The 22,212-nt window shown below is 40.2% G+C and overlaps 1 protein-coding gene across 2 annotated transcripts; it reads left to right on the forward strand.

Annotated features, from left to right (window-relative positions):
- Window positions 1-9,457: 9,457 nt before the first annotated feature.
- LYZ (lysozyme) lies at window positions 9,458-21,048 on the forward strand. 2 transcript variants are annotated; one of them, XM_042990860.1, is made up of 6 exons: window positions 9,458-9,793; window positions 10,152-10,215; window positions 14,947-15,184; window positions 17,178-17,342; window positions 18,979-19,057; window positions 20,168-21,048. In XM_042990860.1, the coding sequence occupies exons 3-6, from the start codon at window positions 15,049-15,051 to the stop codon at window positions 20,232-20,234; spliced, it is 447 nt and encodes a 148-aa protein (XP_042846794.1). In that variant the 5' UTR covers window positions 9,458-9,793; window positions 10,152-10,215; window positions 14,947-15,048; the 3' UTR covers window positions 20,235-21,048. The 2 variants fall into 2 exon arrangements, with proteins under 2 accessions (XP_042846794.1, XP_007082297.1); XM_007082235.3 differs by lacking the exon at window positions 10,152-10,215.
- The last annotated feature ends 1,164 nt before the right edge of the window (window positions 21,049-22,212 follow it).

Raw genomic sequence — 22,212 nt, forward strand, 5'->3', positions numbered from 1 at the left:
TTAGTAGTCGTGTGTGTGTGTGTGTGTCAACTTTTCTGTTTTAAAAGGTAGTATACGTCTATGAGGAAACTTAAAAATATCTTAAGTTCCTAGATTTTAAGACATCTACTCACTTTAAAAAAATTTTTTAACGTTTATTTATTTTTGAGAGACAGAGCATGAGTGGGGGAGGAGCAGTGAGAGAGGGAGACACAGAATCTGAAGCAGGCTCCAGGCTCCCAGCTGTCAGCACAGAGCCCGATGTGGGGCCTGAACCCACAAACCGTGAGATCATGACCTGAATGGAAGTTGGATGCTTAATCCACTGAGCCACCCGGGCGCCCCAAACATCTACTCATTTTTAAGAGCAGGTTACAGTTTACCATTCTATATTTTTATAACATTTCTAAATTTACTAAGTTACTCTTTAATTGAAAATCATTCTGAATCAACAATCAAGGAAACTACTTTCCAAGCTCAATACGTAAGACACTAATAGAACCCTCATCATCTTTGGGTCAGGTCATTGTGAGACTCATGTGCAAATGGCACGATGTTTGTGAGTTGAATTCCTACTTGACTGAGTTGGAAGTAGACTATTCCTATGCCAGCAACCAGCCACCTCACAGAGGTGGCTGACCTGGGGTTGGGGGTGGAGGGATGAGAAGATAGTATGGCTGCATCCAAAATGACTTAGAGTGATGCAGAAGGGAGGATAGAATTATCTTCCGTTACATGTATGCATACAAATTATTACCAATAGTTGCTAAGCATATTGTCTTATTTGCTTGTTAAGGGTAGCAATAAAATGTTTGTCAAGGTGGAGGAGGAGTACCACTCGAGTATATGATCTTGTTCTCCTATTTGCAACAATTTTTTCTCCAATGTTTTGTGATTTTACAGAGCTAATTTGCAGACTGAAATCACTGGTTTCTAGTTCAGTGAAAGGAGATTTATTGGCACTGGAACAAATGAAAAGATCATATAGAATCTTAAACCCAAAGACCATACTCAGTAAAGAAATGAAATCAGAATGCTCTTCTGGAATGCGGAAATCAAAATGGGAACATGTTCATGTCTTTGCAAATAAGACTGCACTTTATCACACATTTGAAAAATCAGTTTGGTATTTCATCAGAATTTCTCAATGTTCAATGCCAAATTATTGTGTAAGTTGAGAAAAGGTTTTTTGTAATATGACCAAAGTGGTAAGGAAAATGTATGTTTATAATGTGAAACAGGGAAGTGAGATCCAGCCAAAGTTCTAACTGTATTTGCGGTGGTAGCTTAAAGACAGCAGAAAGAATAGTGTATTTAGAAAGTATTCACAAAGGATAAAAAGCCATCCAGAATTATTTTATTAGTTGTTCACACACCAAGCATATTGAAATATGCATTTTAAAATAGCCTCTAATTGTTCCATGGCATCTAAGAGGTGTTAGACCAACCTCTTAGAGATAACTCATACTTTAAAAATAAATATATAAAATGGGCTTGCAAAACTATGTCAGGACCTAAAATTAGACAAGGGATAGACAAAGAATTTATAATTGTCAAGGGGTGAGAATTGGGTATCAATATTCAGTTTCTTCTCTTTCCACTTCAGTTTTTACAAGGTAGTATTGTACATTGAAAAGACCATGGAAACAGGCCGAGTCTAACTCCCAGCTCTGTCATTGACCAGCTGTATTTCTTTGAGTGAATGACTTTATCTGGGACACATTTAAAAAAAAATTTTTTTTTAATGTTTATTTTTTTAAAGAGAGAGACAGACGGAGACAGAGAATGAGTGGGGGAGGGGCAGAGAGAGAGGGAGACACAGAATCTTAAGCAGGCTCCAGGCTCTGAGCTGTCAGCACAGAGCCTGATGAGGGACCTGAACCCATGAGCCACAAGATCATGACCTGAGCTGAAGTCGGACACTTAACCGACCAAGCCACTCAGGTGCCCCCCGGGACACTTACTTTTTTCATCTCTAAATTGGAAATAATACCTCCCTCTAAGATCCTGTAAAAATTACAGGTAATGTTTATTTAAAGTGACTAACACTTCATAAACATCTTATAAACAAAAACTGGTCTTATTGATCTATCTTTTGTCCTTTATCTCCAAATAGTCTGGGTGATCAGTAATCTTGATTATTCAAACCTCCTAAATATCTCTTGAACCCTCAGTTGTCTCCATACCCCATTGTCTGCCATCAGGATTACCTGTCAGTTCTCTAGCAACAGCCCCTGAGTCCAATCTAGAGTGATTTTTTTTTAAAGATTTTGATCCTGTTACTCTCCAGTTTAATACTCACAAATAGTCTCCCCTGGTCTTTGGGATTACGTCCTAAATCTCACTGTCTTTGGGATTAGCACCTAGATCTGGTCCTGCTCACCCCTCCAGCCTCATTTCTCTATGCCATAATTTCACCAGACATCCTGGCACTCCTTTCGGTGTCTGCATAGCAGATTGCAGAAACAACAGGTGTGGAGGCAGAGAAGAGAGTGCCTGCAGAGCACATATCAGGGATGGCACAATCTCCTCTGTAATCGGGGGTAGAGTGTATGGCAGATCCTACTAGGCTAGTCCTATGGATCAGACTTCGCGATGGTTCCATACTCAGTAAGTCATGCCTCTGTGATAGAGCCCAGAAACTAGAGACTGCTGTAGCACAGCATTGGCATTACAGTAGAAATAATTCCTCTGGTGTATGTTAAATATTATTTCTTCTCAGTATGAATCCATTACCTCACTCAAAGCACAGAAACAGCAAGGCCGTAGACTAAATTAAGTGCAAAAGTTAAATGATTTGAGTGGTGGCAGGAGACCCACAAAAGAAATGATCTTGTTTTTTTCATCTTTTTTGCAAAGAACAGGAGCTTAAATTACAGGGGTATCGAGAGCTAAAAGAATGGAAAGTGATCACCAAGTTGTGGGGGAATAAATACAAGGGTATAGATTAGGCAAACCCAATTCACTTACCATATGCCAGTGACTCATGAATTCAGGGGCCAGCAAAATGCTATCTTTGGATTAGGGTCAAGCCTTGCTCCTGAGGCAGGTAATATTCCCACAGGAAGCCACACTGACCTGTGGCCAGGCTGCTGGGCTTGCAAGGAGCAGATGCTAGGGACGATGGGTCTGTTGCACAGGCTGTTACACAGCTAGATGAAGCTCTATTAGCTGAGTGCGAAATTACTTCACCTTAACCTTTCATCACCTGCCCCTGGACAGCCTGATGGTGTTGTTCCCCCTTTACCTTCCTACCCCTACCCTCCCATCTCTTCCACCCCTGCATATTGTCCTAGGAGCCATCCGCTACAGCAGAGATGAGACTAGGTCCTCTGCACCCCTGGGCCAAACTCCACAGAGACAGCAGCAGCAGAGTAAAGAGGAGAGTACAGCTACTCCCCCAAGGTCCTTAACAGCTTCGGGAAAATGGCACTGCTTCATTGGCTAGTGATTATTTAACACTCCCTGACAAAACCTATGCCAATGCCTCCCTCCATTAATACGAGTTTTTTAAAAACTTTTTTAAAAGTTTATTTTATTTACTTTAAGAGAGAGAGAGAGGTGAGTGGGGTAGGGGAAGAGGGAGAGAGGGAGAGAATCCCAAACTGACAGTGTGGAGCCCAACATGGGTCTCCATCCCATGAAACACAAGATCATGACCTGAGCCAAAATCAAGAGTCAGATGCTTAACCAAAATGCTTATTTATTTCATTTTTTCATCACAAAACATATGTGTATATTTTTTCTTTTTAATTTTTTTAATGCCAGTATAATTAATGTACAGTGTTATATTAGTTTCAGGTATACAATACAGTGATTCAACAATTCTGTACATTACTCAGGGCTCATCACATAGGTGCACTTTTTTTCCCCCCTTTTTATTTACATCCAAGTTAGTTAGTATATAGTGCAACAATGATTTCAGGAGTAGATTCCTTAATGCCCCTTACCCATTTAGCCCATCCCCCCTCCCACAAACCCTCCAGTAACCCTCTGTTTGTTCTCCATATTTAAGAGTTTCTTATGTTTTGTCCCCCTCCGTTTTTTATATTATTTTTGCTTCCCTTCCCTTGTGATCATCTGTTCTGTGTCTTAAAGTCCTCATATGAGTGAAGTCATATATTTTCTTTCTCTGACTAATTTTGGTTAGAATACCCTCTAGTTCCATCCATGTAGTTACAAATAGCAAGATTTCATTCTTTTTGATTGCCAAGTAATACTCCATTGTGTATGTATACCGCATCTTCTTTATCCATTCATTCATTGATGGACACTTGGGCTCTTTCCATACTTTGGCTATTGTTGATAGTGCCGCTATAAACATTGGGGTGCATGTGTCCCTTTGAAACAGCACACCTGTATCCTTTGGATAGATACCTAGTAGTGCAATTCCCGGGACGTAGGGTAGTTCTATTTTTAATTTTTTGAGGAACCTCCATACTGTTTTCCAGAGTGGCTGCACTAGTTTACATTCCCACCAACAATGCAAAAGAGATCTGCTTTTTGAGTATCCTCACCAACATCTGTTGTTGCCTGAATTGTTAATGTTAACCATTCTAACAGGTGTGAGGTGTTATTGTGGTTTTGATTTGTATTTCCCTGATGATGAGTGATGTTGAGCATTTTTCGTGTGTCGCTTGGCCATCTGGGTGTCTTCCTTGGAGAAGTGTCTATTCATGTCTTTTGCCCATTTCTTCACTGGATTATTTGTTTTTTGTGTGCTGAGTTTGGTAAGTTCTTTATAGATTTTGGATACTAACCCTTCTTCTGATACGTCGTTTGCAAACATCTTCTCCCATTCTGTCTGTTGCCTTTTAGTTTTGCTGATTGTTTCCTTCACTGTGCAGAAGCTTTTTATTTTGATGAGGTCCCAGTAGTTCATTTTTGCTTTTGTTTCCCTTGCCTCTAGAGATGTGTTGAGTAAGAAGTTGCTGCAGCCAAAATCAAAGAGGTTTTTGCCTGCTTTCTTCTTGAGGATTTTGATGGCTTCCTGTCTTACATTTAGGTCTTTCATCCATTTTGAGTTTATTTTTGTGTATGGTGTAAGAAAGTGGTCCAGGTTCATTCTTCTGCATGTTGCTGTCCAGTTTTCCTAGTACCACTTGCTGAAGACGCTGTCTTTATTCCATTGGATATTCTTTCCTGCTTTGTCAAAGATTAGTTGGCCATATGTCTGTGGGTCCATTTCTGGGTTCTGTATTCTGTTCCATTGATCTGAGTGTCTGTTTTGTGCCACATATGTGTATATTTTTAAAGTAAAATAAAATGTTATCAATTTAATGACAATTGAATGAAATGAAATTTAATTAATCAAATTTAATGAAAAATTGCCCTAATCTTTCTCATTTAATACCCAATACTAGAGGTAAAAGTTAAGTTAAAAAGAGTTTTTAACTTATTTAGCTTTTTCTTCTAGTATTTACTGCCATATATCTCAACAGTATGTTTATTCTACTATTGCTTGATTTTCAATCATAGACATTTTCTGTTTTTCCACCAAGGAAGGTAAGAATTTAGCTCTCCCTCAACTCCTCCTGCCCTTGCTGTTCTTCTGTACAAGCATGCACAAACACTCACAGATGACCATAATACGTGAGTTACCATGCTTACGTTTTTGGTTTTATTGGTATTAATAATTACCTTATTTTTCTGGTTGCTTAGTTTTTCCTGTACTTATTCATGTATTATTCCATTACCCAAAGTCTCCGCCAGGGTTGTCAAACTCCCTTCAATAGGTTCAGACATTCCAAGCCATCTCTAAATTTGGTTTTTCCCCCTGGAGTCCACACTCCTGGAGCCCTTTACCCTCTTGCTATAATCTGAATTGGCTTCTCTTTAACCTATGGGAAGGCTGTCAATGTTGTACAATACTTCTTCTTTTGTCTTGGTGATCTTATTCACTTCTCTCCCTGTATTAGATCCCTGTTTCCTAGATCCTACACCATCTTTTTTTGCTTGTTTGTTTAAAGATTTTGAGTACTCTCTACACCCAACATGGGGCTTCAACTCACAACCCTGAGATCCAGAGTCACATGCTCCGCCAACTAAGCCAGCCAGGCACCCTCATTTGCTTTTAAAATAGAACATGTCCTTCAGAGACTTCCTGATAAAGGGTGCAGGGAAGTGAAGTTTTATTGTCCTTACACATCTGAGAATGGTTTTTTTTTCCTCCTCTCACACTAGATAGTTAGACGGTATATAGGACTGTGGGTTGAAGATTATTATCCTTAAGTTTTAAGATTTTGTTTTTTCCCCGTTGTTCTGAAATTTCATGATGATGTGCATTGATATACATTTTATTCCACACCATTATGCCAGGCACTTGGTTGCCTTTTGATCTGGAAATCTGTGTCCTTCAGTTTTGCACATTTATTTTGTATTTTTTCTTCTGTAATTCCTTTTAAGAATTTCCATTTATTGGATGTTTGATTTCTTTGTTCTCTAATTCTCATTGTTTCTCTCCTGTTTTTCATCTCTGTCTTTTTATCTATTTCTGGGACTGTTTCTCAAATTTATCTCTTGATTCTTCTATAAAGTGTTTTACTAATGTGGTCATATTTTTAAATCTCAAGAGCTCCTTTTTAAATTCTGATTATTTATTATAGTATACTTCCTTATTACATAGATGTGATTTTTTTACTTCTCAGGTATATTCATTGTAATTTATATTTTATTTTGCCTCTGTTTCCTCTGAGTTCCTCTTCTCCAAGTGTTTATTATTTATTTTTTTAGTTTTTGAGAGAGACAGAGAGTGAGTGTGAGCGGGGGAGGGGCAGAGAAAGGAGGAGAGAGAATCCCAAGAAGGTTCTGCACTGTCACCACAGAGCCCGATGCAGGGCTCAAGCTTACCATCCGTGAGATCATGACCTGAGCTGAAATCATGAACCAGACGCTAACTGACTGAGCCACCCAGGTGCCCTAAGACTCCATCTTTACGTAATCAAAGACCTGATAAAGAACATGAAGCACAGGCAGTTATCTTAATAAGATACTGAGTCCTTATTTTCCAGGCAAGTTATTTATCTGGTAAAGAAAAATCTTTTACAATAATCCAAGAAAAATTTCTCCTTTCAATAGAGAGAAAATTAAATTCCAGTTTTGCATAGGCACACTATTGCTATTAAAGCTCACTTTTAAAGCCTTTAAAATAAATTCATTCAATTTCAGCAGCAGCTTGACCACACAAGATAACAATTCCTCCTTTCTTCCCTTCCTCCCTTTCCTAGTGCTTCTCTTTCTTTTCCTAACTTTCTATGTCCATTTAGGTTTTGTCTTTTGGTTTTTTTCTAGTCTAAAATAACATTTAAATAACCTCTGAATTAGGACAAATTACTCTACTTTCCCCTTAACAAAAATGTATTCTCATACCTCATACCTTTCCCTACCAAAAACACATTTTACTGTCCCTGTATGCTTTGCCTAAAGTTTCTTTTCTTTACCCTTATTATTTCTACATGTAGGTTTCATTTATATATATTCATTAGAATTCTTAACCTTTAGAAAACAATTTCCAATGAAAGCCAAGAAGTAAGCAATTGTGAACTGTTACATACTAACATTGTGAGATTAGCATATTTATGATTATATCATTTTGTAATTTCTACACATGCATTTTCATAGTATAACTTGTTGATGTGGCAAAAAGAACATGTTAACAGATCCAAATATCTTTAGTTCCTCAAAGAAAAAGTTACAAAAACTTACACACGTAGCTTTTTCTGCCATGTTGACATACATTAAGCAAATCATTTTTATTGTACCTTTTGTTCTTAGATTGAATTTACAATTTTATAATCTCTAGTAGAGATAATAGAAGCTAATTTGACTAGTCTTAATTTATGTAAGTGCTTACATTTTCTTCAAGCCAATTAATAGAACTTTTCTACAAGTCAGTTTTTAGGTATACCATCCAGATGGGAAAAAATACCACATCTATATAACATACATACATTGCTACACATAAACATCCAGACAGATAAAACAGAAGTCTTATGGCTTTTGTTTAAATATTTTATGAAAATTTTAAATTTTATATCAAGTACAATAATACAAAACTTCTATTACAAACTTCTAAAAGAACAGTTAGATCTAAATGGTGATTCTGGCAGATGGGACAAGTTAAGCTTACCCATTTAGATAGCTACAGCTTTTACCAATATTTGTGGAGAAAACTTTGAAGGTTTTTGTTTGTCTTTAATAGATAATCCTGTGGAGGCTGCAGACTAAATTTTGGGCAAGGGAGCCTGTGAAATATCAAGTTTTTTAAAAACCTGTTTTTTCCAGTTTTGGGAGTTACTTTAGCCAACAATTTTCTCCTTGGATACTTACAGTTCTAAGACATGGTAAGATTAATATTTCCAAGAGACTGAGAAAGGATAGAGGGTTTATCTGAGAAGGAACTCAAGGGCATATGTGCTTGTTATCAAAAATCAAAGACGAACAGGCAGGCCACAGACTGGACAAAGATCATTTTAGAGCTTATGTCTAACAAAGGACTTGCATCCAGAATATATGAAGTACATCTAGAACTCAATAATAAAAAGAAAACCCAATTTTTTAAAGTGGAGGGGGCATAGAAAATAAAGATTAAATGTAGTGTGGGATCCTAGAAGAACCTGGAACAGAAAAGGGACAATAATAGGGAAACTGATGTATTTGAATAGTTTATAGTGTAGCTAAGCGAAAAAGAAAAAAAAAAAATCAAGGGTAATTACTGTTAGGGTCAGGCGTAAGGCAGGGTAAAGATAGGAGTCAGAGGCTAAAAAATTTTAGCAGTCAAAGGCTTTATTTGGGAACTAAGGTCTAGGGCGAGGTTCCATGACTCAGGGAGAGAGAGAGAGGAGTCAGGGAATGAAACGCCCAGAGTCTAAGAGACCCCCAAAAATGAACCACCAGAGTCCAGAGTCAAAGCTAAGCAGCAAGGGTCATTTATTACAGGTTCGAACCTGGACCTCTGCGCCCTCGTTGCGGTGACGCCGAGAGGTCCTGAGAGAGGTTTTTACACCCCTTTTATAGACAGGTACAAACAAGTCATGGGGAAATTAGGAATACACGGATGTGCAAGCAATAATGATTGATCAGACATACACGGATGTGCCAAGTAACAGTGGTTGATCAGAAATACACGGATATGCCAGGCAACTATCATTGATCAGAAATACACGGATGTGCCAAGTAACAATGGTTGATCAGAAATACACGGATATGCCAGGCAACTATGATTGATCAGACATACACGGATGTGCCAAGTAACAGTGGTTGATCAGAAATACACGGATATGCTAGGCAACTATGATTGATCAGGAATACATGGGCGCGTCAAGCAATTGTACAGAAGCGGAACAAGCTGGTTAAGCTTGGTTAGGTTTCAGTTTCCCGTAACTTAAGCTTTTAAGTTTTAATTTTCTTAGGCCTCTCAGGAAGTCGCCCCCAGGTGTGGTGGGGTGGGCTTTTTAAGCTGTAGCGGTTCCCGGTTTAGGTCTGGGTGGGCCTTTTTCGTGTCAGGTCGTGCTGTCGCTGGGTGATTGGCTGACCTCCAATTCGTTCTGGCACGCTACTAGGGGCTTTTCGTTGGGTTGCGCTGGCAAGATGGCCGTCCCCTCTACTGTGGTTCCAAGGACATCCTAACATTCCAATCTCTTATTGGTGATAATGGGCGGCGGATCTGATCTGGCTGCTTCCTGCGGGCGTAAGGGCGACGTCATGGTATGTGGGGTCTGAGTTGGAATTCGGGAATATGGCCGGACCACCATCTGGTGAAATGCAACCTGGGAAACTTCATGAATTCATTTTCATACGAAATGGAGAAAACAAGGTAAGAGCATAAGTATTATACAGATAGCAACTAGTGGGGTGACTATGGGGAGGAGCCAAGTTAGGAGGGGTGATTGCCACCAGGAGGTTAGGGGGTCTGAGGATCCTGGGCGGGCGGATAGAGTTTTTTGGATTTCCTTTAGGTGTTCTATATTGGTTTCAACTAAGCCTGATTCAATGAGGTAGTAGCAACATTCCTCCCTCAAGAACAGGCATGTTCCCCCTTTTTCTTCTGTCAGGAGATCTAGGGCTCGTCGGTTTTGCAGAGTGACCTGTGCTAGGGAGTTGATCTGCCTTTGTAAGGCGGATAGGGAGGTTGCTGAGGCTTCTAATTTATTGAGGATGTCTCGGCCCAACAGGGGGACGGGGCAGGAGGGGATTACTAGGAAGGAGTGGGAGAAGTGGAAGCCATCCAAGCAGCAGGTGAGTACCGGTGTGCATGGGGGAATGGAGGGGGTGCCATTTATGCCCATGACCGAAATGGAGGACAGCGTGGTGGGGCCTGAATAGCTCGGCAGGACGGAATAGGTAGCCCCCGTGTCCAACAGAAAGGAGATGGACTTACCCGCTACCTGGAGTTTTACCCTGGGCTTGGTGTGGGTCACCGGAGTTACTGAATCTGGGCCTCGTCAGTCATCATCCTCCATCTCCAGCAGTTGGAAGGCAGAGTCCAGTTGGGGTGAAGCTTGCCATGTGGAGGCGTTGCGAGTCTGTCGTCCCTTGGGTTAGGACAATCGGATTTCCAACGGCCCATTTGTTGGCACAATGGGCATGGACTGGTAGGCTTTTTGGGATGGGGACACTGACGAGACCAATGGCCTTCTTGGCCACGTTTAAAGCAAGGGCCCGGAGGGGGCCGTGGTCCAGAGGGCTTTATTGTGGCTGGCCTCAGGGCAGCTACCAAGGCTTGGGTCTGTAATTGTACCTTTTGTTGGAGACGGGCCTATCGCCATTATTCTTGAGCTTCCTCTCGGCCATTAAAAACTTTAAAAGCCATCTTTACCAGGTCGGCCATAGGGGTTTGAGAACCATCTTCGGCCTTTTTTAGTTTTTTTGAATATCAGGGGCTGATTGCGAAACAAAATAGGTGGCCAATACTGTGGCCCTGGCGGGGGTGGTAGGGTCTAGTCTGGTATACTGGGTAAGTGCCTCTGTGAGCCGGCTAAGGAAGGCTGTGGGGTTTTCATTGGGGTCCTGTATTATTTCTTGAACTGATTTGTTCGAGGTTGCCCTCATGCCTGCTAGTAGGCACTGGATCATCTGGTCCCGGCGCTGGTGACCATTGCCTGCATGTTGGTAGTTCCAATCGGGGTCGGCCGCCGGCACAGCATCGGCCTCTACAGGCATAGTGGGGTCGGTCATGTGGGTTTGGTCTGCATGTTCCCTGGCTGTGGCCTGGATGCGCTCCCTCTCCTCAGGGGTGAGGCTAGAGGTGAGGATTACATGGATGTCATGCCATGTGAGACTGTAGGCTTGGGCAAGGTATTGGAATTCTTTAATGTATTGGGTGGGGTCAGCCGAGAATGACCCTAGCCGCTTTTTGATGGCGGATAAGTCTTGGAGGGAGAAGGGGATGTGAATGTGAACCAGGCCTTCAGGTCCTGCCACCTCATGGAGAGGTAAGATGGCCACTGGGGTCTGTTCGCTGGGAGGGGCCTGAGCACGAGTTTGGGATGATATGGGAGGCGAGGGCGGGACGGCTGGGGGTTGGGAGTATGGAAGGGGGCGAGGACAGGTGGGCAGTGTGGCTAGATCCTCTAATGGGTCAGAGATCGGGGAAGTTGGTGAGGTGGGGTTGTCGGGGGGGTTGTGGGTGGGCAAGGAGCATGCATGCAGAGGGGCAGGAGGAACATAGGTTGGGGCGAGACCTGAGGTCCCAAAAGACCATGACGTAGGGTATTTCTCCCCATTTTCCCAGCCGATGGCAGAAATTGTCCAGATCGGTTAAGATTTGGTATTGTAAAGACCCCTCGGGTGGCCATTGAGAATCATTATCTAATTTGTACTGAGGCCAGACTACAGTGCGAAGACGGATGAGTCGGTTACGACGAAGTTCGTCTTGTAAGCCCAGGAGCCGGAAGTTTTTTAATAGACATTGGAGGAGGGGTAGGAGATCGAGGTGGTTTAGACTCGTTACTCCCCATTGGCTTGGCAGGGCGAGGTGTCCCTTGCGCTGCAATAAGGGGCCTACTGGCGTGCGGGCCTTGCGGCATGCGGAGGAAAGGAGACTGACTTGCGAGACATCTCTCGTGGGTGTCAGCCGTAGTTGGAGGAGGGAAGGAGGGGTCTGTCCTACTTACCGGCTCCTGTAGGTGCTTGTGAGTAGGGTAGTTGGCGTCTGGCTTGGCGAGGAGGGAGCTCAGCCAAGGGAGGCGAGCTACTACCTCCCCCCGGGTTTCGGCACCAAATGTTAGGGTCAGGCGTAAAGCAGGGTAAAGATAAGAGTCAGAGGCTAAAAAATTTTGGCAGTCAAAGGCTTTATCGGGAACTAAGGTCTCGGACGAGGTTCCGTGACTCAGGGAGAGAGAGAGAGGAGTCAGAGAAGTTGCCCCCAGGTGTGGTGGGGTGGGGTTTTTAAGCTGCAGCGGTTCCAGGTTTAGGTCCAGGTGGGCCTTTTTCGTGGCAGGTCGTGCCGTCGCTCGGTGATTGGTTGACCTCCAATTCGTTCTGGCAACTTCTCGTTGGGTTGCGCTGGCAAGATGGCCTTTCCCTCTACTGTGGTTCCAAGGACATCCTAACAATTACTACGAAGCTTTTTGTTTTGTTTTTGTTTTTGTTTTTAAGGGTAGGGACAGTCTGATGAATTTTTTTGCCTGCAGCAGAAGCCAAAAATATGGGAAGGCCTAGACTTCGTGGGATTTGCTTACAGAGTAAGGGACAATAAGTCAAACCTTCTTGTGCCTTTTCTGTGCTTTTGTCAAAGCTAGTTCCCGGCTATCAGTATTTTCATCTTTCACGCCTGCTTGAGTGTCCTTTGCAGTTCTTAGCATTTGTTCTGAGTCTGATCTCTACTTCGTAATCTAGTTAAGGAAGTTTGTGAAGTTTTTTTTCCCTCACACTAGCCATGTATCTTCTATAACTGTTCTTTCTTTTCTCTCTCCTTCCTTCCTTCCTTCCTTCCTTCCTTCCTCTCTTTCTTATCTGATCTTCCTATAAGTACCAACAGGGCATTTGTTTAGGATGAGAGCTCTCTTAAAAATCCTTTAGATGTAAAAGTCCAAATTTTCAAAGGTATACCTACTTCAACTATGATTCCAAACCAATAAGCCTTTTTATGGCTTAAAATCAATAAGCCTTTTATGGCAAACCATGGACACAGGGGTGTCCTCAAAGAGAATGCCAACGATATAGCCCTCTCAAGATGCAGAACCACTCCAAAGATAGTATAAGAAAGCAAAGACCTTCACTGACACTGGTGGTAAAGAAAGTTCTGTTTCCCACAAAGTGAGACACTTTAATTCACAGATCCATTAATCTATGTTTCCTGAAAGGTGGTACCGGAATGGGAATTTTCCCAGCACAAACAAGGGAATGAAAACAGAGATGGTAATAGCACCCTAGCCTGCTGGCTGGCTGCCTGATGCAAGCCCAACAGCCTGCACAACCCCACCTCCCCAAGTGCCAGAGACCAGAGAGAATATTCTCACTAGTTACAGATCCAAGTTCTTAGTAATAAAACAAGACAAATGAAGATTCTCATGATTTTCATCATGACAAATAACACAAAAGTCAGACAATGCAAACATGAAAACTTCTGGGAGGCTAAGAATCCATAACCTATAGGAACCCCAAACCAAATTCATGATTCAAGATCTATTTTACCAAAGTTACTCTCCTGCCATTATGAGCTTAGAAAGGAAAGGACAAAGAGAAATGTTTGTATTGCTCTCTTCACTGGGTACTAGAGTCAGAGATCTGGGAGACTGACGTGGTAAGGATTCTTACCTTCTGTTGGTCTGTTGTTTGTTCCCTCATAGCTGCACTGCGGTCTCTAGGGATAGTAAAGTGATCCAGCTTTCTACTGTGCCATCCTCATCAGCAGAAGCTGTACCAGAGGAGAAAAATCATTTTCCTCCTACTCTTTTAGGGTTTCAGCTGGGGCTCTGTAACAAAAGACAGATTAGCAAGAGAAAAACAAATAAGTTTATTAACATGTGTATCTCATGTGTGTTTGGGAGAAATGCACGGATGATGCTAACACAAGGAGGTGGCTAGAATTTGGGCTTACATAGTATCTTCACCAAAGAACAATACATTTTTAGAAGAGTGACAAAACAGAGGAAAATAGGTTTAGGCTTCCGAGGGCAGCAAACTGTGGGAAGATAAGTATTTAGTGGCCACTGGAAGATAATAGCTAGTCGGTAAAATTTGTTCTGTGGAGTCCTCTGGGGCTGTCTTGTAAGGTTGTCAGTGATTAACTTCTGTACAAATTTAGGTTCTGTTTTCAGGCATATAGTCGGAGGGCAGAGAGCTTTCTTGGATCTGCTTCTCAATTGCCTTCAGTTCAAGATAATCTTTATGCCAAAGGGGAAGGTTTTTAGGTGGCATAGTCTGCTCCCTGTCTTTAGGTTTGATTATAAAGCTCCTTGCTATATAATGACCCCTTATGTTCTAACATCAAAATGTGAGATAAGGCATTGTCAAAAAGTTAGAAAATTGTTCACATGAGGCTTATTTGTAATAGGAAAACATAGATTTATAAGCAAAAAAATATATCACAGCAACAAAAAATGTAGAGTGAAATATGGCTGAGCAATATGGTATCATGCTGCATACCCATTAAAAACGATCGGTAATGTACCATGTGCTTTCGGGGAAAGTGTGTATAAAATAATTATAAGTGAAAAAGATGAAGACAACATAGTGAAGGCAAAATAAAAAATTGGACCCCATTTTCAGTTGTGTAACATGGTCGTTCAGGTTATTTTTCTTTATAGTTGCTCAAATTCATAATAAAATAGGAGATGATTCCTGCTTTGGAAACAGCCCTACTTCCCCATGCCAAGTCTTCCTTAGCCAAGTCTTTAATGCCATTTCATCATTTTCCTGTAGGTTAATTCTTAGGACACCAGAATCTCTCTCTTCAAATATCAAAAAAGAACTTTTAAAGTCAGTGAACCAATAAACAGTTCCTGTTTTTCCCATCTCTCAAAGGGTGGAGCCCCCAAAGGACTAGGAGAAGAAGGAAGTTAAAAGGTGTTAAATACTGAGGCCAGCTTGCCCTGGTCAGCCTAGAGATCTGGCTTCCTAGTCAACATGAAGGCTCTCCTTTTTCTGGGGCTTCTCCTCCTGTCCGTCACCGTCCAGGGCAAGATCTTTCAAAGATGTGAGCTGGCCAGAACTCTGAAAAAACTTGGGATGGATGGCTTTAAAGGTGTCAGCCTGGCAACCTGTAAGTTAACTCTCCATACTTGCAAGTAGTTAGCCGAGTGTGGAATAGCCAGAGGATGAGTAATAAGAAAGAGGCTTTGAATGGATGGACTTCTTTTATTTCTTTGAGGGTCTGTGTGCTTACAATTGTTACAAATATCAACTCATGTCTTTTGAATCAGATATGCCAGAAGAAGGAATGAGGGCATGGGAGAGCAAAATTCTATGCCATTCTAAGTACACCAGGACCCACTGCACTCTTCGAGTGCAGCTGAATTTGCCAGTTGCCTCAGGTTTAGTGGCAGATGAAGTCTGACTAAAAGATACATTTGAGCGCCTGGAATATGTATCAAGTCCTTTCTACTTGACTCCAGGTATTTCCTGTTTGGAACTTGGTTCCAAAAAAAAAATGAGCCTAGAGTAATGAGTATTTTCTGCTTTTTAAATTTCCCTGCCACGACATGGGATTTTTAACAGCAAAGTTTTAAAAACCTATGTTGAACTCTCAGTGCAGTTCCCCTCAATTACTGTGTATGTAAGGATCCCTGAAATGCAGCTTGAAATCCTGTTTTACTATTCTCACTATAGTCGATTGACTATTTTTCGTTTTCTTCCACATAATTCAAGATACGTCCAAGTAAAAGTTATTTTATATTTGAGTCCATATTTGTCAATGTGATCACTATATTTTTCAGGTTGAATTCAAACATTTCCTCTCAATAACTGTTTAAAAATTTTTTAATGTTTATTTTTTTGAGAGAGAGAGCACAAGCAGGGGAGGGGCAGAGAGGTGGACAGAGGATCGGAAGCAGACCCTGCACTGACAGCAGCAAGCCTGACCTGGGGCTCAAACTCACCTGAGCAGAAGTTGGACGCTCAACTGACCGAGCCACCAAGGCGCTCCAATAACTATTTTTGAATGAATGAGTGGATGGATAGATGAAAAAGTCTTTCCTATTTATATTTCTTGGGTTTTTTTTTTTAATGTTTATTCATTTTTGAGAGAGAGAGAGAGGGAGAGAGAAGATGAGCGGGGGAGGGGGAGAGAGAGAGAGGGAGACACAGAATCCAAAGCAGGCTTCAGGCTCCCAGCTGTCAACACAGAGCTTGATGAGGGGCTCTAACTCATGAATGGTGAGATCATGACCTGGGCCAAAGTCAGATGATTTGACTGAGCCACCCAGGCACCCCTATATCTCTTGTTTACCAGATTCTAATTTGATAACCAAATTCACCTTTAGGTATCTTAAGAAAATTTATTTCTCCCAGAAAATTCTTAGTTTTTCTGATAAAAAGCATTTTTCCATCAGCGTACATATCTGCTATTAATTTTAAAATTCATTTAACATCTCTGTTGATTTTCCTATTCTAGGCTAAATCTTGCCTGCAAGATGGGAGCAGGGGAAGGGTAATAGCAATGGAAGAAACAGCTATTTTAATATTTTGAAAGTATGCTATCTTGTTCATTAGCATTACAAAATGATTTGCTAACAAAAGGATTCTCACTAAAGTGTTGAAATATTTTTGGGGATGCCTGGCTGGTTCAGTCAGTGGAACATGCAACTCTTGATCTCAGGGTTTTAAGTTCAAGCCCCATTTTGGATGTAGAGATTACTTTAAAAAATAAAATCTTAGGGGCACCTGGATTGGTTAAGTGGCCGACTTCAGCTCAGGTCATGATCTCATGGTTCACGTGTTCAAGCCCCATGTCAGGCTCTGTGCTGACAGCTCAGAGCCTGGAGCCTGCTTCAAATTCTGTGTGTGTCTCTCTCTCTTCTCCTCCCCCACTTGTGCTCTGTCTTCTCTGTCTCTCAAAAATAAATAAACGTTAAAAAAAATTTTAATAATAAAATAAAATCTTAAATATAGATGTATATATATATTTACAAGTAAAACACACCTTTATACTTATAAAGTAAGTCATTAACAATAGAATAGCAAATTAGAACTGATTATGGTATGACAAATAAATCAGGTGGTATTGATATTTATAACTAAAAATAAGTTTTTTTCAGGGATGTGTGTGGCCAAATGGGAAAGTGATTATAACACAAGGGCTACAAACTACAATCCTGGAAGCCGAAGCACTGATTATGGGATATTTCAGATTAATAGCCGTTACTGGTGTAATGATGGCAAAACCCCCCGTGCAGAAAATGCCTGTCATGTATCCTGCAGCGGTAAGACACGATGATATTTGATTGATGGCACAGGACTCATCTGGCTATATTTACAAGAACAGAGATTCAATACAAATGAAAAATCTTGAAAGATTCATCAGCGACCTAGAAAAACTCTATTTCAATGTCTAGAAATGCTTTATTATCTTCCTCATAATTCCCTAAGAAATTAAAGAGCTCATTATATCATAAAAAGTTGATGTTTTCTAATATATGCAAGTTTCTGAAATGATCTGTTTATTATAAATGGATTTATTAATGCTTGTCAAAAACAATGTCATTTCTCCCACTCTCTTTGGGGAGGTTCAGGGATAATTTGGTTGTGTGGCCCTTTTTTAAAAATTGTTTTTACTTTTTATTCTGAAATGTCCTAAATGCATAGAAATTTAGAGACGTTAGTATAATAAACAGCCATTTACTTTTTTTATGTATATGTTCCTTTTTGCTGGATGATTTTATTTTATTTTATTGTTGGTGCCTTTTATTTATTTTTTGACATTGTTTAAATTTTATTTATTTTTAATTTTACACTTATTTTTACTGTAATAATGTTTTCAGGAATAGAATTTAGTGACTCATCACTTACATATAACATATAACTTGCACCTTCAGAAAATACAGTTCCTATATAATTATTGCTATACCTAACAAGTTGATTAATGGATTTGTTTAATTAGGGTGAAACAAATATTCTATTGAACTCATATAAAAAATAGAAATAAATGTGGAAACTTTAGTGCACAAAAATATTGGAGAAATATAGTAAAATTGATACTGTTAATTTTAAATGTTAAAATTCCTAATAGACAAGATTCATCTCAGAATATATTTTTTATCCAGATAATTTATTTTTGATTTATTTTTTAAAATATATAACATATGTGCTCACTGAATAAAAATTTTTACTACCCAGAGATTTATGACCACTGGTAACTTCTAGTATATATTCTTCCACAAAATGTATCAATCATGTATATGAACATAAAGCTATATCATTCACAAATGAACCTACACACAAACATGTAAACAATGTGTGTATTACGAAAAATGAAGTTGTACTACATATACTGCCTATGACTTGCTCTTTATCACACAAAATTATGTCAACAAATACAAAGCTGTATTCTTTTTCAAGGATGAAAAGAATTCCACAAATTAATGTTCCATACCTTATTGGTCCAACTCTTACTGGTAAGCCCTTAGGTTCCTCTGCTTTTTCCCCTTTATTAAATGCCATGAACATCTTGCGCATATATCTCCAGGTGCATTTTTATTATTTCTTTAGGCTAGATTTCTGGTAGTAGAACTGCTGATTAAAAAGTTGTTAGTCTCTGTTTGGTTTTTTTATTTGTTTGTTGTGTTTTTTACAGTCCCTACTTAAAAAGACAACCTTCTATTGCATTAGTTAATTCCAGAGCTTCCAATGACTTTGGTAAATGAGAAACAGAATGCTTTATCTCATGCCAAATGGGATGGAATGAAACAAAAATTTCCCCCAACATTCACAGATAAATGGACTCTTGGAATATTACTTTAATGTTCTTTCCTCAACCTAAGAGAATAATGCTGGCTGTATCTAAGCTTACAATGAAATTTCTCTGGAAGTTGTCCTCATTCCTCACCATCTCTTTTTCAGAGTTGCTGCAAGATAACATCAGTCAAGCTGTAAAATGTGCAAAGAGGGTTGTCAGTGATCCACAAGGCATTAAAGCATGGTACGTTTAAGCATTAGTGGGGAAAGCTACTTTGCCCTAGGATTAAGAGAAAAGTGAGAGAGGGGTGGCTCAGTGGGTTAAGCGTCTGAGTCTGACTTCCGCTCAGGTCATGATCTCACAGTCTGTGAGTTCAAGAGCCCCCTGTCGGTCTCTGTGCTGGCAGCTCAGAGCCTGGAGCCTGCCGTGGATTCTGTCTTCCTCTCTCTCTGCCCCTCTCCCACTTGCACTCTGTCTCTCTCTCTCTCAAAATAAATAAACATCTTAAAAATTAAAAAAAAAAAAAGGGGGGGCGGCGCCTGGGTGGCTCAGTCGGTTGAGCGTCTGACTTCGGCTCAGGTCATGACCTCACAGTCTGTGGGTTGGAGCCCCGAGCCAGGCTCTGTGCTGACAGCTCAGAGCCTGGAGCCTGCTTCTGATCCTGTGTCTCCCTCTCTCTCCGCCCCTCTCCCACTCTCACTTTGTCTCACTCTGTCTCTCAAAAATAAATAAATATAAAAAAATAAAGATTAAAATTAAATTAAAAAAAAGAGAAATGAGAGAGGATTTTCAAAGACCAAAGTATGCTACTGAAAGTGAACATTGCAGCTCTAGACTTACGCTAAACAAGGAGTTACCTAGAAACAATCTACTTCCTCTGATTTAGAATCTTACTCAGGAATCACTAAATTCTACTCCTGAAACCAGTATTACACTATATGTTAACTATCTAGAATTTAAATAAAAACTTAAAAATATAGAATCTTACTCTTTTACTCTTCAATTTATTTTAGAGGATTTCTAGAGTTTTTACGATTCTCAACACTCTATCCGTTCCTTGTCATATCTTGAAACTACTTTTGGAGTTAAGTGAATGTGGAAAGCACTTTGCAGGTGCTGTTGCAGAATGCATTTGTCAATGTTTATGTTCAGCATTCTGTGTTCTAGTGAGGGCTTCAGGGGAGGCGATATACTTGGTGTACATCTCTCCATTTAATAAATAGCAATATCTGTCTGTAGCCTGTTGTCCATTTAGTGGTAAAACATTCTGTTCTCCCAGAGGATTTGAAGTATGTGTATTACAATGAAGATGTGTTTTAACCTTATCACCATTTATTTCACCATTCTCTACAGGGTGGCGTGGAAAACACACTGTCGAAACAAAGATGTCTCTCAGTATGTTCGGAACTGTGGAGTGTAACTGTTGGAGTTTTCCTTCTTCAGCTCATTCTAGGTCTTTTTCCTTTAAGGGAGTAGTGATTGAGTGAAAGGTCACACTACCATTCTTTCAAACAATAACATTTTTACAGATGCAGGAGCAAAATATGGTCTTTATTCTAAAAGGCTTGTTTACAAATGTGTTTATTATTTGATAGTCATCCTGTAACATTTTTCGGTTTGCTAATAGAAATAATGCTGGTGAAAGCTTATCTAAAATCTTGCCTATCAAATACATCTCCAGTACATTCAGTTCTTAAAGAAATAACCCAGACTTAATCTTTATTACTCCCCAGTAGTTTATAAAAATGTAACAGAAGATTGTCTTACAACAAATTGATCATAGGCAAAATTCTAGCTTCATAGGCATCTGATGCCTTCATCTGTTCAGGCATCTCCAAAAGCAGTAAAAACAAAAACAAAATACACACACACACACACACACACACACACGCACACACACACAGAAAAATAACAAAAACAAACCAAACCAAAACACTCTGTTTGACAATATCAAGTAAAAATGCTAAATGACAAAAACGAAAACAGCCTGAATTAAGGATTTTGCTTTTCTAAAGTGTGACCTTGGTTTAAATGTTTTCTCAGAAATGTTGCTTTCATACTCCTTTAAAAACAAATTAACAATTTATGTGTCAATCTATTTTAGCCCTTTGAAGAATTCTTCTGGGCACTTTTCTGATTATGAAGGAATATAAAGGACTAGATGAGTTGTTACTGTTCTTTAATTTTATTAACTTAAATTCATGCAGAATGAATAAATCCTGAAATAATTGCTGATTAACCACAAGTGTGAAATTATGTATGCTATAAAAAAATACAAACATTATCATTAAAGGCTTTGTCTGTCTTTGTTTAGACCCATCTAGTGTCTCTGAAGAAAAAATATATGTGTTAAAAATATATATATTTGGCACTCTTAATATATCCTATGTCTTCACCTGTACCCAAATAGCTAGATATTGCTGGAGGAAAACCCACAAGCATTCTGATAGATCTCACTATCATAACCACAAATCTGACATGGGCCCTCAGTCTGCATGACCATCTTACTGACTTCTCTGCACTCCTATGGTGGTGTTCCCACTCTCCAAAATGACTATTTTACTTCTCTTCTTCTCCCTTCAAAGACCCAGCATACACACCCAACCACCCATCTTCCACTCTCTCTCGTCAGTATATCACCTGCCCTCACATGACACTGAGAAAATAGAAGCAACCTCATACGAAATTCTCTCCTCCTTGCCACCATGACAGTGGTCACACCTTACCTCTCTTCCTCTGCTCCCGCCAATAACTGTCTGCACATGCAATCTCGGATTGAATCCCTCTCACTACTCCAAGTTAACTGAGTGTTTCCTGCATCCTGAGTTTCCCCCTCCTTGCTGGATCCCCCCTGCCATTGTACAAAATGTCCTGGTAACCTCCCATCTTACAAAGACCTCCATTAACCAACACAAGTCTCCAACTACATCATTCTGACCTCTGGGATGAGAGATCTGTATACACCGACTCCATGTCCTCACCTGCCTTTTCTCCCTCACCTTCTCTTTTCAAACCGTTTTTTTTTTTCAATGTTTATTTATTTATTTTGAGAGAGAAAAAGAGAGAGAGCCAAGCAGACTCCAGGCTGTTGGCGCCAATCTCAACACTGGTCTCGATCCCACAAACTGTGAGATGATGACCAGAGCCTGGATCAAGAGTCAGAAGCTCAGGGGCGCCTGGGTGGCTCAGTTGGTTACGCTTCCTGCTCTTGATTTTGGCTCAGGTCATGACCTTGAGGTTAGTGAAATCCAACCCTGCATTGGGCTCTGTGCTGACAGCATAGAGCCTGCTTGGGATTCTCTCTCTCTCTCTCTCTCTCTCTCTCTCTCTCCCCCCCTTCCTCACTCACACATGCTCTTTCTCTCAAAATAAATAAATTAATTAATTTTTTAAAAAGT

Source organism: Panthera tigris, chromosome B4 (genome assembly GCF_018350195.1).
Source record: "Panthera tigris isolate Pti1 chromosome B4, P.tigris_Pti1_mat1.1, whole genome shotgun sequence".
Taxonomy (NCBI): Eukaryota; Metazoa; Chordata; class Mammalia; order Carnivora; family Felidae; genus Panthera; species Panthera tigris.